The sequence below is a fragment of the Sander vitreus genome, chromosome 16 (genome assembly GCF_031162955.1).
Source record: "Sander vitreus isolate 19-12246 chromosome 16, sanVit1, whole genome shotgun sequence".
Lineage (NCBI taxonomy): Eukaryota > Metazoa > Chordata > Actinopteri > Perciformes > Percidae > Sander > Sander vitreus.
The window spans coordinates 19,069,507-19,083,905 of NC_135870.1; the positions used below are offsets into that span (position 1 = coordinate 19,069,507).

General features: G+C 37.8%; 2 protein-coding genes across 2 annotated transcripts in view; both read right to left on the reverse strand.

Moving 5' to 3' along the window:
• Positions 1 to 166: 166 nt before the first annotated feature.
• On the reverse strand, positions 167 to 8,156 carry slc46a2 (solute carrier family 46 member 2). The gene is made up of 7 exons (XM_078271917.1): positions 7,530 to 8,156; positions 6,901 to 7,071; positions 5,981 to 6,196; positions 5,378 to 5,549; positions 3,039 to 3,122; positions 1,796 to 1,952; positions 167 to 1,654 (listed from the first exon to the last, which is right to left on the reverse strand). The coding sequence occupies exons 1-7, from the start codon at positions 7,998 to 8,000 to the stop codon at positions 1,597 to 1,599; spliced, it is 1,329 nt and encodes a 442-aa protein (XP_078128043.1). The 5' UTR covers positions 8,001 to 8,156; the 3' UTR covers positions 167 to 1,596.
• Positions 8,157 to 8,747: 591 nt separating this feature from the next.
• Positions 8,748 to 14,399, reverse strand: part of palm2akap2 (PALM2 and AKAP2 fusion) — a 93,073-nt gene continuing 87,421 nt past the window's right edge. Inside the window, exon 16 of the mRNA XM_078271913.1 lies at positions 8,748 to 12,368. Coding sequence (XP_078128039.1) covers positions 12,222 to 12,368 — 147 coding nt within the window. The 3' untranslated portion in view covers positions 8,748 to 12,221. The remainder of the gene's footprint in view (positions 12,369 to 14,399) is intronic.

The window sequence follows — 14,399 nt, forward strand, 5'->3', positions numbered from 1 at the left end:
CCTCCTGTACCATTTTCTTTGTTTTCACCAGTTGAAATGTTTTCTAAGTGCATAAACAATAAGTCATTATTTGATGAAAATACATAATAATAATAATAATGATCTGGCGAGTATGCAGCAAAAAACATGAATTGAACTTGTTTAGATACTAATTTCAAAAAATACATTTTGAATGTGTAAAATCTCATTTATTGTCATAATATAAGTAAATTGCATAATACATTGCATCAAGTTGGTTTCATATAGACAAAATCGAAGTAAATATTCCTTAAAAAATACAAAAACTAAACTTTTACCAAACTTGCAGATTCATGGTTCATTAATGGAAATATTTGACAGTTTGTTCCCACCCTTACACCAACATAAAATGTACCTTAGGTGTTATAACCTTTATTTAAACTCACTGACAGCAACGCTTTCGTGTGTGAGTTTTTAAGAAAAGTGTCAACAATTAAAAGTGCAATAATAAATGAACGCGTAACACAAAAATAACAATGCAGTCTGCATGGTCTTCCCTTCAGATCCACCATAAGTACCATTAAGCAAAATGACACTTGCAGCCTGATTATCTGAAATGCATAATTACTGTAGATATGAATTATTATATGTAACTGTAGTTATTAAAAAATCTACATTTCTAAAATGTTTTGTTAAATGAAATCACACAAGCAAAAATCCAACCAATAAGTCATAGTAATATTAAACCACATATATATATATATATATATATATATATATATATATATATAACAAATGAGTTAAAAGTGCTTTCCAACCAATTCAAAATGAACTGACCAAACATAACTGTAAAAAAGCAACAAGACAAGTGAACAGAAAACATATATGATAAAATGCATTAGTGAATAAATATGTAAACACTAAAAAAAGAATGAAAATCATGAAAACACCAATGGCAAAAATATACCATTTTAACTTTCTCTGACCTGCAGGTTTACAAGTCAGCATGTAACTATTGTTGCACTCAGAAGTACTATAAAGTGCATCTATTTTAATTGAAATCTATTAAAAAAGTAGTTCTAATGTGGAAGAAAACAAAAGGTACTGTATGTGAGACCGTCAAATGGCCTCTGTGTTTGTGTGAGTTATGTGTTTGTCTGAATGTTAAGTCATTTGTTTTCCAGTGACTGATGTGTGACTTGTACTGGAAATCTACAAACTAAAAGCATTAAGTCTGAGTATAAATCAAAAATCTCATTGTGTAAATATTTTGTGAAAGCGCCAGTAGTCAACACTACAATATCGTTGCGGTATCGATATCGAGATATTTGGTCAAAAATATCGTGATATTTGATTTTCTCCATATCGCCCAGCCCTATTTGCCCGTATCTCTGTCAAAAGTCCAATCATTGTAACATTCGACATCTTTTTGTCCATCCTGCTGTCTGTTCCTCCTGCAACAGCCAAAGCCTGCCAGAACTCCTCTCCTGCAGTCTCTAAATGTTTACCATTATAGGAAGTGAGATTAAAGGCACCATTCTCCTTTGCCCATTTGCCTATGATTTGCCCATTTCAAGTCTTACTTCCCGTCTGTCTCGTACCAACATTAACTCACTGCTGGCGGTGACATCTTTGCCCTCAGTTACCCTGAATCCTCATGTACTGTCTCTTCTGAGCTGATCTGCAGCCGACAATACTGGAGGGAGAAGAGAGGAAATGTTCTTGAGAAGACATGATGTGTTTTGCACTACAAAGTGCTTACATTGTAAATGGGATATTGAGCCCTAGGAATAGATGTTTTCACTCCCAGCAACATTATATATCATCCACATCATACCTGATGGGTATCATTCCCAGTACTGTAATGATGCTGGAGAGCGTGAAGACGAAGCCTGGGAACCAGTCCAGGGTTCTCTGATAGATCTTAGTAAAGGCAGGGATGTACACCAGACCGGCAAACTTCAGAGCCAACTGCAGGGAGGTGAGAGTGGTGCCTGATGGGAAGGAGGACGGATAGGTCAAAGGAAAGAGAAGTTAAAAAAGGTTTAGGGGAACCATGTACATTTTCCTTTCTCACATAGATCTCTTTAAAGGAATATTTTTGAGATTCTTTGGAAATACACATTCGTTTTTTGGCTGAGAGTGAGATTAGAAAACTGATATCTTATATCTGTACTGTAAATATGAAGCTACAGCCTGCAGCCTGCTAGCTCAGCTTAGCATACAGACTGGAAACAGGGGAGACAACTAGCATGCTCTCATATATGTTTTTTGATTTCCACATTTGTAAGTGTGTGTGAACATGAATAGGGTCGGGGTTGCTAATGTGTGTGTGTGTGTGTGTGTGTGTGTGTGTGTGTGTGTGTGTGTGTGTGTGTGTGTTTGCATTGCACTGACTTCCTTCTCTTTAATCATCAGTGACCAAGCGTGTGTGTGTGTGTGTGTGTGTGTGTGTGTGTGTGTGTGTGTGTGTGTGTGTGTGTGTGTGTGTGTGTGTGAAAAAGGGAAGCATGGCACTCTAACCAGAGGCTTTTTACGATGCGTATCTTTTTGGCTGTCGGGTAAGATATAATGACACAACTCTCATCAATAAAGCAATAAATGCACTAAACATGACAGATTGATAATAGCAGTGTGAGAGGATTAGTAAAGTTTTTTTTACTCTGATCCAGATCCACGATCTCACTATCAGTATTATAATACTACAATATGTGCATTTTAGCTTCAACAACAACGCAAGGCGTTGTAAGGGATTGATTTACGTTGTGAGGGAAAAGGGAGAAAAGGTGAAGTGAGAATTGTTTTCTTTTCTTTTTAAATGAAGGTGAACTGACCCTTTATTAATATTTTAGAACTGTTAGCAGCAAGTTAAAGTTGTAAAGGTGTACATGTACTGCCCGATGCACTCTCCAGATTTCTTACTTGTATAATCAAATCAATGTGTTGAAAGCATCAGTAGCAAGTGCATTACCCTGCTGTGTATTTAATTGTTTTCACTGTTTAATCATCTCTACTGTTATAATTACTCATCTGTAGTGCTTTCATACGCCTTCGCACACACACAGAGGTTGCATACTCACCACATGACGATGCTGGAACGTGCTGTGAGAGCAGAGATCTGATGGTGGGCATCGGGATGAGAGCAAACAGATTGAGTACGCGAGCTGCAGACAAATTGAACGCTGGTTAATATTTTTCCTCCGCAAGGTTCTTTTGCACCCACCACCGACAGCTACCATTTTCTCTCTTTTCTATACTCTCACCATCTTAACAATCAGTCTTTTTACTTTAACATGTGCATGACAAAATATGACAATATGACATTTTGTTCCCATCTACCACTCCTTGCTTTAAAACGAGACTGGTTTATTTATTTTTTTATTTAACCTTTATTTAACCAGGTAGGCCGTTGAGAACAGGTTCTCATTTGCAACAGCGACCTGGCCAAGAAAAGCAGATGCGTGCAAGACAGCATACAGTTTCACATTCAATACAGTACAAGAATACAGAATACAATAGGCTATATAAAGTACAGATTAGGTAGGCATTACAAAGCTACTAGAAGGATAACATTATATAATTTTCATAAGGGCTTATTATTTGCTGTTGTGTGATAGCTCTTTTCTCCCAGACTTTTAAAACCACTTTACAATGGAATTTTTGTGACTTATTTGACATACTATACTATGACTTTTTAATGGCTTTTTTGACTTACACTACTATGACTTTTTCATCACCTTTTTCAACATACTACACTATTACTTTTTTATAATTATTTTCCTTATACTATGACCTTTTTATCACTTTTTTCGACATACTTTACCTTTTTTCGACATACTATACTATGACTTTCTTATTACTTTTTTTCGACATACTATACTATGACTTTTTTCGACATACTATGACTTTTTTTATCACTTTTTTCGACATACTATACTATGACTTTTCTAGGACATTTTTAGACATACTACACTATGACATTTTTATGACATACTATACTATAACCTTTTTAATCACTTTTTTCGACATACTATACTATGATTTTTTTCGACATACTACACTATGACTTTTTTCGACATACTATGCTATGACTTTTTTCGACATACTATACTATGACTATTTTAAAAGAGATTCTACAGTATTATGATGGTGCAGTGGTCAGGCTTGCTGCAACTAGCTCCAAGATGTGGAAACAGGTTCTGGGGTTGCCAGTTCAAAACCTCGTCGACAAAGCTTTTGGTTTGCAAGTTCTTCAAGATTTTCTTCGACATACTATACTATGACTTTTTTCGACATACTATACTATGACCTATTTATCACTTTTTTCGACATACTATACTATGACTTTTTTACCACTTTTTTCGACATACTATACTATGACTTTTTTCGACATACTACACTATGACTTTTTTACCACTTTTTTCGACATACTATACTATGACTTTTTTCAACATATTACACTATGACCTTTTTATCACTTTTTTCGACATACTATACTATGACTTTTTGTATCACTTTTTTTGACATACTATACTATGACTTTTTTTATCACTTTTTTTTTACATACTATACTATGACTTTTTTTCAACATATTACACTATGACCTTTTTTATCACTTTTTTCGACATACTATACTATGACTTTTTGTATCACTTTTTTTGACATACTATACTATGACTTTTTTTATCACTTTTTTTTTACATACTATACTATGACTTTCATCACTTTTTTCGACATACTATACTATGACTTTTTTCGACATACTATACCATGACTTTTTTATCACCTTTTTCGAGATACTATACTATGATTTTTTTTTACATACTACACTATGACTTTTTTTCGACATACTATACTATGACTTTTTCCGACATACTATGCTATGACTTTTTCATCACTTTTTTCGACATACTATACTATGAATTTTTCATGACTCTTTTTGATGGACTATACTTTGACTTTATTATAACTTTTTCCGACACACTATACTATGACGATTTTAACACACTATACTATGAATTTATCATGATTGTTTTCGACATAGTATACTATGACTTTTTTTTAAACATACTGTACTATGACTTTTTCATGACTGTTTTCGACATACTATACTATGACATTTTTCGACATGTGAATTTCTTACCAATTTTTACGACACATTGTACTGACTTTTTTAGCACTTTTTCCGACATACTATGTTATGTCCTTTTCCTAAACATACTGTACTATGACTTTTATCACTTTGTTCGACATACTATACTATGACTTTTTTTTATAAATTTTTTCGACATATTACACTGACCTTTTAATCTCTTAATTTTCATTTTATTTTAGAAGTTATCTGTTGTAGTTAGAGGGTAAAAATGTCCATTAGTCGTGATCCACCACAAGTGGATCATTCCTGAGTTAAGATTCTTACCGATGTAGAACATGTAGGTGGCTGTCACAAAGGACATGAAGTAAATTCCCGAGGCGAATGACACCATGCCAATCAGGATGAGCATCACCTCGCTGACGCAGCGACGAAACACCATGACGCCAACGAAACTGGTGAGAAAAATCATGAAGCCTGCTGCGTTCCCATAACCCACCTGGACAAAGAGAGAGAAAGAGAAACAAAGGAAAATCATGTGATTGGACAGCAAACAAGAAAATTAGTGAAAGAAAGAGAAAAATGAGAGAAAGTAAAATTAAAAGTGAATATACACTGTAGTCTACTGTACATAAAAACACACAATGCATATATGAATCTACTGTATGCAGCTTCTTCATTACAATAAGTCACATTCAATGGCGCAACCAAAACAGCATGTGTAAGTGAAACTAACAATTCAGTCTAAATAATTAATTTGAAAATTGCTGGCAGCAAATGTTTATACATTTCCGCTGATTATATTTTATCTTACTGCCTAACAATTTTAATGAATTTTAAATCAGCAAAAAAACTTTTGTTTTATCTTTCATGCATCAAAGTCACAAATACAATACCTAAATACCAACATAAAACAGAGCAAAATGTCACCTGAGTGGCGCTCCAGTTGAGTGGCTCTTTCAGCACAAAACTGCCCAGTATTTCTATGGCTCCACCCACTGCAGAGTTGTACAACATAGCAGCTGCAAACAGCAGCACCACATTCACCATGTTTTTCCCAAGAGGAGCCTCCGCAGGGGCTTCACTGTAGGCGGGAGGAATGAGGTGGCAATTGTCCTCTGGCTCTGTGTTGGGTACTTGTTTCACCTTAAATTAAGATGGACACACACACACACACACACACACACACACATATTTAACATCTGCATGAGCTGTATTATAGCTATATTATATAGCTATTGTGGTAACTTTAGTAAACATTTGGGCTGCATTAGGGAATAAAAGAAGAACATGTTTTTGTTCTAAATGATTTTTTATTTTTTTGAAATACACAGTTTACAAGAGTGAGTTTATTCCGGTGTCTGTATCCTTTCTATTTGTGCCTCTTCAGTTTCACAGTATATACAACAGCCTTCATTAAACGTTCTTTTTGAGTTTTCATACATGGAGGTAAACAGCACCTGCATACCCAATTTCAATAATGCGTCCCATGACAACTCGTCAGGTATTATTCCTTACATAACATACAAGGAAACTGGTTAGGTGATTTATCATCCACCCAAAGTATTTTCAAAGGTGGGGCAAGTTTGAGTGACAATAGTGAAGCAGTTCTCAGACTCTGGCTAGCTAGAAATGTTTCAGATATAGTATGGAATTGCTGTGTGTAGCAAAAAGCTAGGAGAGGAAGTAGTTATTTAACTACAGAAAGTTATTCACTTTATCTTTTTGGGAACAGGAAACAAAAGAGTAATTTATCCAAATGACTAGATTAGAAACACACACACACACACACACACACACACACACACACACACACACACACACACACACACACACACACACACACTGACCTGCAGCAGGAATCTGGAGTGTATGAGGCAGAGCAGGTGCAGCAGTGCGCTCACAGTGAGCAGGACGATCCCATGCTCCAAACTGAAGCTGTACAGCAGGAACAGATGACCCGACACCAGGCTGCCCACCAGACCTGCTGCCCCATACAGCAGCTCCACTTTCATCATCACCTGCACGGGACATGGACACACATTACTTCTTTCAAAAGTTGATGCCCTCCTGACTAACTAAAACTTTAAGAATATGTATTTTGATATATAATGTTTCATATTCTCGGTTAGGTTTAAGCCAATCATTTTTATGCATTTGTCAAGGGCTGGGATGACAAGCCAGTATTAGGTGTAAGGCATTTTGGAAAGTTTTCTCTTTTTTTTTCCAACAGAGGGTAGATTATATTTTGTAACCAAACATTATCACTAAAGTTGCCCTATAATAAATGCAGCCTTACAATTAGCCTAATAAAGTAGCCAAGGCTACTTTTGTTGTATAATTATATTATTATTTAGGATGTTATAGTGTAAAACTATATTGGAAAAGTAGACTACACTTAGGCCTAATGTAAGACTTCTGCAAGTAGCCTGTACAGTACTATGAAGTAAAGCTCGGAATCCTAACTGAGAGCACCGACCTTAGACCGGTCAGTCGCAGTGGAGCCGAGCGACGCCAGGGTCATCACGCCAGGCCAGTAGGCGCAGAAGCCGCCGGACAGCCCGAAGACAACCGCCGCGCCGAACATCACCTCCAACGGGAGCCGAAAGACGACCACCAGGAGCAGGGCGAGCCTGGACAGCAGGTACCCGCTCATGGGCACCACGATGGGAGCTCTCCTCCAGCCGCGGTCGCCTAACCTGGCCAGGAGCAGCGCAGGGAAGATCGGCACCAGCCTGATGATGAGGTTGTAGGCCATGTAGAAGTCCGTAATGGCTTTCTGCTGGCTGTCCTCCCGGGACAGGTGGGCATCCGGGTAGGTGGCGTTAACATTCCGGTCCTTGACCACCATCAGCAGGGCGGTGTCGAAGAGAGTGCTACCCAGCTGCTCAAGCACGACAACCGGCTCTATCTGCCGGAGCACCGTTTGGCACAGACTCGACAGGACCATGATTACACTTTTAATTACAACCTTAAAACTTCCTTATTAAACTTTAAGTCAAAATCAGACTGAATGTGAACAAATGCAAAAGTCAACAGCGCAGCTGCTAAAGTTTTCTTCCTCAAAGTCACAAGTGTGTCTGTTTTTGAAATGAAAGCTCTGAGGGAGAAAATACACATTTCTCACGCCCACTTCCTCCTCCTCACAGCATGAAGAAACGGAGAAAAGTGTGTGTGTGTGTGTGTGTGTGTGTGTGTGTGTGTGTGTGTGTGTGTGTGTGTGTGTGTGTGTGTGTGTGTGATTTTGGAAACCACCCTACCCTCAACACCTAGACTGGGACACATTTGTTAATAGTTAATAATTCTGTTTTCAACTATTAAAAGGCAAATACTTTGATAGTGAACAGAACAATAGCAGAAAAGAGAAAGTAAAATGATCATAATGGCCTCTGTGTTATTATGGTATTCAAATACACATGTCAGAGTAAAATGAAAATCAGGTAATCCATCTCAGTAGGCAATTACTTTGATCATCGGTTACTTCTTCAATTAATCAGTTGGTTATGTATGTAAATGTGTGTGTAAAATGTGAAAACATAGCGAAAAACTGCCCATCACATCTTCCAGTTGTTTGTTTTGTTCAACCAAAAATCCCAAAAGCCGAAGAAATTCAGTTTACAACGATATGAAACAAACAGCAAATGGTCACATTGGCTTGTTAGTTTGAAACATGAATGAACCACTCAGAAATCCCACATTTACAGGTTTTGTTTTTAATGAGAAAATATTCATAATATATATATGGTAGGTGTATAACAGTGAGCCGTACATGTGCTATAAAATAACAAAGCAGAGTATGAGCATACAAGTGGTTAACATAGGAAGAGAGGTTATACTGTATACTGTATAATAAGATTGCTTTATCACACACACTCACACACACACACACACACACACACACACACACACACACACACACACACACACACACACACACACACACACACAAACACACACACACAGACAGACAGACAGTGTGAGTCCCACACTGAAGCTTGGGCGCTTCTGAAGGCGAAAAACAAGCTACCAGCATTTCAAAATGATAAATAAATCCTCTTTTCACCAAGAATTCCAAAAACAAAAGCATAATAATAATAATATTAATAAAGCAAACAATTACAACTCCTCTGCGTGCGCATAATGTCTGTAACCATTTCAAAAGTGTTATGTATTTAATGAGAACTCAAAACGGTTTGGGGTTTGATTGTGTCCTTTGAGGGTGAAATTTAGAACAGTGTGTGTGCTTGTGTACATTTTAATAACACAGTATTACAATGTGTGGCAGCAGCTACAGTACACTAGGGACGAAGCCATTTGCTTTTGTTGCTCAAAACTCAAATCGTGCTGTGAATAATAAAGCTTAGAAATAGTAGATGCTCAGCTGGCATCCAGAATAGGCCACTGTTCACCATCATCCATCACAAAGGATCTTTATTTGTCATTCATACTGAAAACATGTCTGCTTGAGCTCCTCTAAAAATCAAATAACTCTCACATGGAAATGCATCCAAATATTATTTTGTTTGTCCCTTAACTCATGTGGCAAAATCAATCTCATATCAGCATCGGTGACACTGTACCTCCGTTGCAACTGTGGCATCGGCACTTTCTGCAGCACCACAATAACGTCTCATAAAAAGGGACGCTAGTCCTTTACATACTTTTTTTTCATTTTATATATTATCACGTGTAGAAAAACAATAAAGAGGAGGATTGTCAGGAACCATTGTGGGGGTTTTTTCAGTTTCAGGGGAAATGGACACATATAGGCACGAGTCCTTGGTTTACCCTTTAGAGAGCATATTACAATAGATAATTAAATAGAGTCAGATAATTTGCACTCAGGATGGAACTGTCCCAATAAATATAATTATTAGTCATTATTGTGGAGGGTTAGTATGTGTCCTGCGATTCCTTATCGTTTGTGCAACTTTATCTCAGTTTTAATTCTATAGCTTTTATTCAGTGTTTGTGAGCAAACAGAAAGATCAGTTCCTGCCTGAAAGACACTCGGACAGGACACGCTGGCAGATGCAGTGATATAAACTGTGACCTGCGGTTTCCCAGGGCAATCTTTCTCACCATCCTCCTGACATCCTAATGCTGAAAAAACACCAAAAGGGCTTCAATAAACAAGCTAACAAAGACTGAAAAGTAGAGCAATTTCTGCTACTTTTCAGTTAAGTGGTTCAATGTCGCCAGGTTTCTATCTGAAATACTCATTTGAAAACAGTCCTGTAGGCTTCAGGGATTATTCCTGTTTCAATTTGTTTTACCGTTTTAATTTGGAAGTTGAACCTTGCTTTTTGCACCTGGACAACCCAAAGTAACACCATACTCATAGCGCCTGCAATTCTTCATTCATTTAACAAAACAGGAAATCACACCATCCTGCAAAATCAAAGCTCACAAAATATATATATATATATATATATATATATATATATATATATATATATATATATATATATAAACAGACAACCCCAACACATGAATCTCCCGCTTGTTATGTTATTAACATAGACAATGAACAGACGTTCAGCCTGTAGTTGTGGCCTGTTAATGAAACTGATAATCGATTGCCTTCTCTTTTTTCACTGCTTGTTGTGTGCTTGTTTCAGGATAGGAAAGGAGTGTCACTTCATGCACAACAATCAGCACTTCTGAAATAGATTTTAAAAGCGTAGAGACTGACGTTTCTAAATAACAACATTCTGTTTTTGGTAACACGCTTCTTCAATATTTTTCATCAAACTTTATCCTCAGCTCGCAAGGTATAGTAGATAACACGGCAGTTGCCCCACTGGAATCTCAACATACATTACATGTTCAGTCATATATCAAATACACAGTCCTACCTCAGTATAATACAGGAAACAACTGCTTACATCAGAGAGCACAGGTCAACAAAGCGACGTAGCCAGCAAAGGTAAAATAAGTGTTTTTTTTTTTTTTAGAATAGAAACCCCCCCGACCCAGCCCTTTCATTAATACACAGTCTGACTGAAGTGACGCAAACATGACCCGCAGTTAGCTTCCCTCTTCCCCATCTGTCTGTCACTTAATAGACATGAAGTCAGTAGTGTTTTATAGACAGACTTTCTATCTAATGTGGTTGCGTATTTTCTCTAAGGTCTACTGAGACTGTAAGTAATACAGAATAGGAGAAGGTACAATACATCATACATAACGTGCATCCGACAATTACTGACGGTCTAAGGCAAAGTTGAACCTTGATGCTAGTTTTGCAAATGTCCTCGCTAGCATTTAACAGTTCAAGGACCCTCAAGTCGGCACTTACCATTTAATACAGATGCTTAAAAGGATTGCAAAAGCTCCCACCAACACGTCATGTGTGCCTTCTATCTGTACTGTGGCACAGCAGGACGCAGAAGACAAAACTTTACGTGTTCTGAAAGTGATGCTTGGGCTCCCATTTGTTTTCAGTGCCTGGAAAAACACGGCAGCCTTCCCGCAGCATCATCCAATAAAGGTAAAAATAATTCTGACATGACAGAAATTAGGCCTCGCCTTTTTCTCATTTAACGTTCAGTCAGAGGTTTCTTGATAGTCACTTTGGACACACCTGCTTGTCGTTTGCATCTTTTTTTTTCTCTTCCCCTGTTGGTAATGAAAACATTTTCACACATTTTGAAGATGATTGGGGTATTTATCGAGCACCCATTTCAAGTCTCAGGCAACCTGTCAAAATAAAACCTTTAGATCTCAGCCCATATTTCAATAAGAAAATTACAGGCAAATGAAAATTCCTATGAATATTTAGTTAATTCAACGTCTACCGACTAGTAAAAAACCTTTCATCCCAAATACATTTCGGAACAGCGCTCTTAAACCACCAGAAAACCCTTCCAAAGTGTCTCTTGCATCACTGACCTTTTTTTCTCTCCAAACTCACCTCAACACTTCAAATGTCTCTCACATACTCAGTTCAGTCTCTTAACATACTGTTGGCCTTCAATCCTCAGGTCAGAAAACCCCAACTTGATGCATCTCTTCGATGAGCCCCATTGGTCGAGCTAGAGGGTCATGTGATCATCAGAATACTATAGTAGCAAAATAAATACTGTTTCCTTTCCCTATCCTCGCTTCATTCTCCTCTTCCTCCTCCTCCTTTCCACTCGGTCCTTTATCTGTCTCTGGAAGGAGCAGTTTACTCCTCCTCCTCCTCCTCCTCCTCCTCCTCTTCCTCTTCCTCTTCTTCTTCTTCTTCCTCTCCTTCCTCGTTGGCATAGATACCGGCTTCCCACTTCCGTGCCATGTCGCTCTTCCTCCTAGTGACGCGAGTGGCCTCCAGAACCTGTCAATTACAAAACAATCATTCAGACGAGCGTACAGTCAGAGCAACGTAATAGTTAGCATGAGCCAACTGTTTACTGATAAAACCCATGCTTTTTTCCCAGCTCATCAGGGATATAATGGCAACACAATCACACCACACCAGTGACTTTCATTTGGCATGCAGTCCTTGTCAAAAACTGAGGGAGCGCTTGGTTAAACCAAGTCCTTGAGTTGTATCTACCAGAATAAAGCACCAAATGAAGCGCACCTGCAGTATTTGACAATAAAAACAAAAGTCATTTTGTTTCTTTCCAGTAGAAGTTTCATGCTTCAACGCTGAGCCCTACCTACGTTTCTACTGGAGAGAAGTTGATGCTCGCTATTGCATCTACTGTGACCTCCAGTCGATACATATAACAACTCAGAAAGGTATATTTCTTTGAATGAAACTTTTATATGTCCATTTGGTAGAAAAGATATGACTATCATTCATCTGATGTTTATTACCCGACATTTGCAAATTTATATTTGTTGCCGTATACATATATTAGCGCATCATGACATTAATTCTTTTCTAATATTTTAAATTAGCACACATCTCCATTTTAATTTGTTAGGGAGGGCAGGTGCAAAACATTGTGCATGGGGGGGGGGGGGGGGGTTTCAATGGTCACACCAAATTGATGGACAAGCACATGCAGCACCAACACCACAGAGCTGAACAGTAATGCAGTGAGACCACAAGCAGACCTGGGATCAGATATAAAACTGTTAAAGGTTTCCCTCACAGAATCCTCCAGGTCTAGGGTTTCAAACTAAAATAATACATCCCCATCTATGTTTTCTGGACCACTTTCATATCCGGGAGACTGGGTGAAGTGACACAGTTTGTGTTTCTTGCTGCTGACTCATCTACAATGTTTTTACAACATTTAATGGAGGGTAAAAAAAACAGCTTCGGGATGCTCTCCAAATCCCAGGGAATAAACAGTTCTTTCAGTGAGATGTGATACAGACATATTAAAAACCCCAACAATTTTCAACCGTTGCAGAAAGCAGGGATGTATTACTTTTTCTATGACTTTTCAATTGAGTCTGACCCAGGTCTGTCAGTAAAGGCGGTTCATGGAGTGAACAGGTTTGAGGTGAGACAGATACCTCAGTGGTTACCTCGTTAGCCAGCAACAAATGGGCATACTGACCGACCAGCAGGAGAGAAGCAACAGTACAAATAGTCAACACATGTGATGTCATCATGGATAAACAAATCAAACAAGATCAGCAATGACAAAAACGGGTAACAACAACACTGCTGCAAATTATTAATAATTATATTATTGTATATCCTGAAAAATGCATGATAACTACGAATGCACTGTCATACATTTTCTGGTAACACTTTACTTGAAGTTATCTACAGTCATGAACACATGACACAATCATGACACATGAACCCTAACCCTAACTATAACCCTAACCATAACTTGTCATGACAAAAACCGAATGACACTTACTGACAGAAGCTTTATGTCATATACGTTTGTGACTTGTTTATAATGTTTATGACACGTTCATGACAGTGTCATGTCACTCTTATGTAGATACTTTCAAGTGTAACCCATTTTCTTTTGCAGAATATGATGTGTTTGTGTAATGTAATGTTACCCTCAGATGTATGTTTTCTCGTATGTGAATGTTAAGTGTTGGTGCTTATGATTTGAGAAAACTCGGTGGAGAAGTGAAACTGTTGTCTGTGATATTTTCTGGTTATGTAACTTTCTTTCCATCATGTAAGCCAATGGGCTTCGTAGACTTTTGTTTCAGCAGATAAGTCTGCCAAGATTCAATATTTCTTCTTAATAAAGAAACCTGGCTATAAAAGACGTATTCAGATACAAAACAAACGAGTAAAGATGGAGTCAGGACAGAAATCCCCCAGCGTCTGTGACTTACTTTCAATTTCAGTTCCTGCTTCAGGCTGGTAAATTCCCATTGCTGTTATACGGTATTAGCTCGTGCCAACAGGCCATGAATGGAAGCATTCAACCGT

What these genes read in the sequence shown, in the direction of transcription:
- slc46a2 (XM_078271917.1), bottom strand. Translation starts at nt 8,000, where the DNA reads ATGGTCCTGTCGAGTCTGTGCCAAACGGTGCTCCGGCAGATAGAGCCG. An exon ending in ACTCCAGATTCCTGCTGCAG is followed by an intron (nt 6,197 to 6,900) that starts GTCAGTGTGTGT and finishes TCTTAATTTAAG; the next exon opens with GTGAAACAAGTACCCAACAC. An exon ending in TCAACTGGAGCGCCACTCAG is followed by an intron (nt 5,550 to 5,980) that starts GTGACATTTTGC and finishes CTCTTTGTCCAG; the next exon opens with GTGGGTTATGGGAACGCAGC.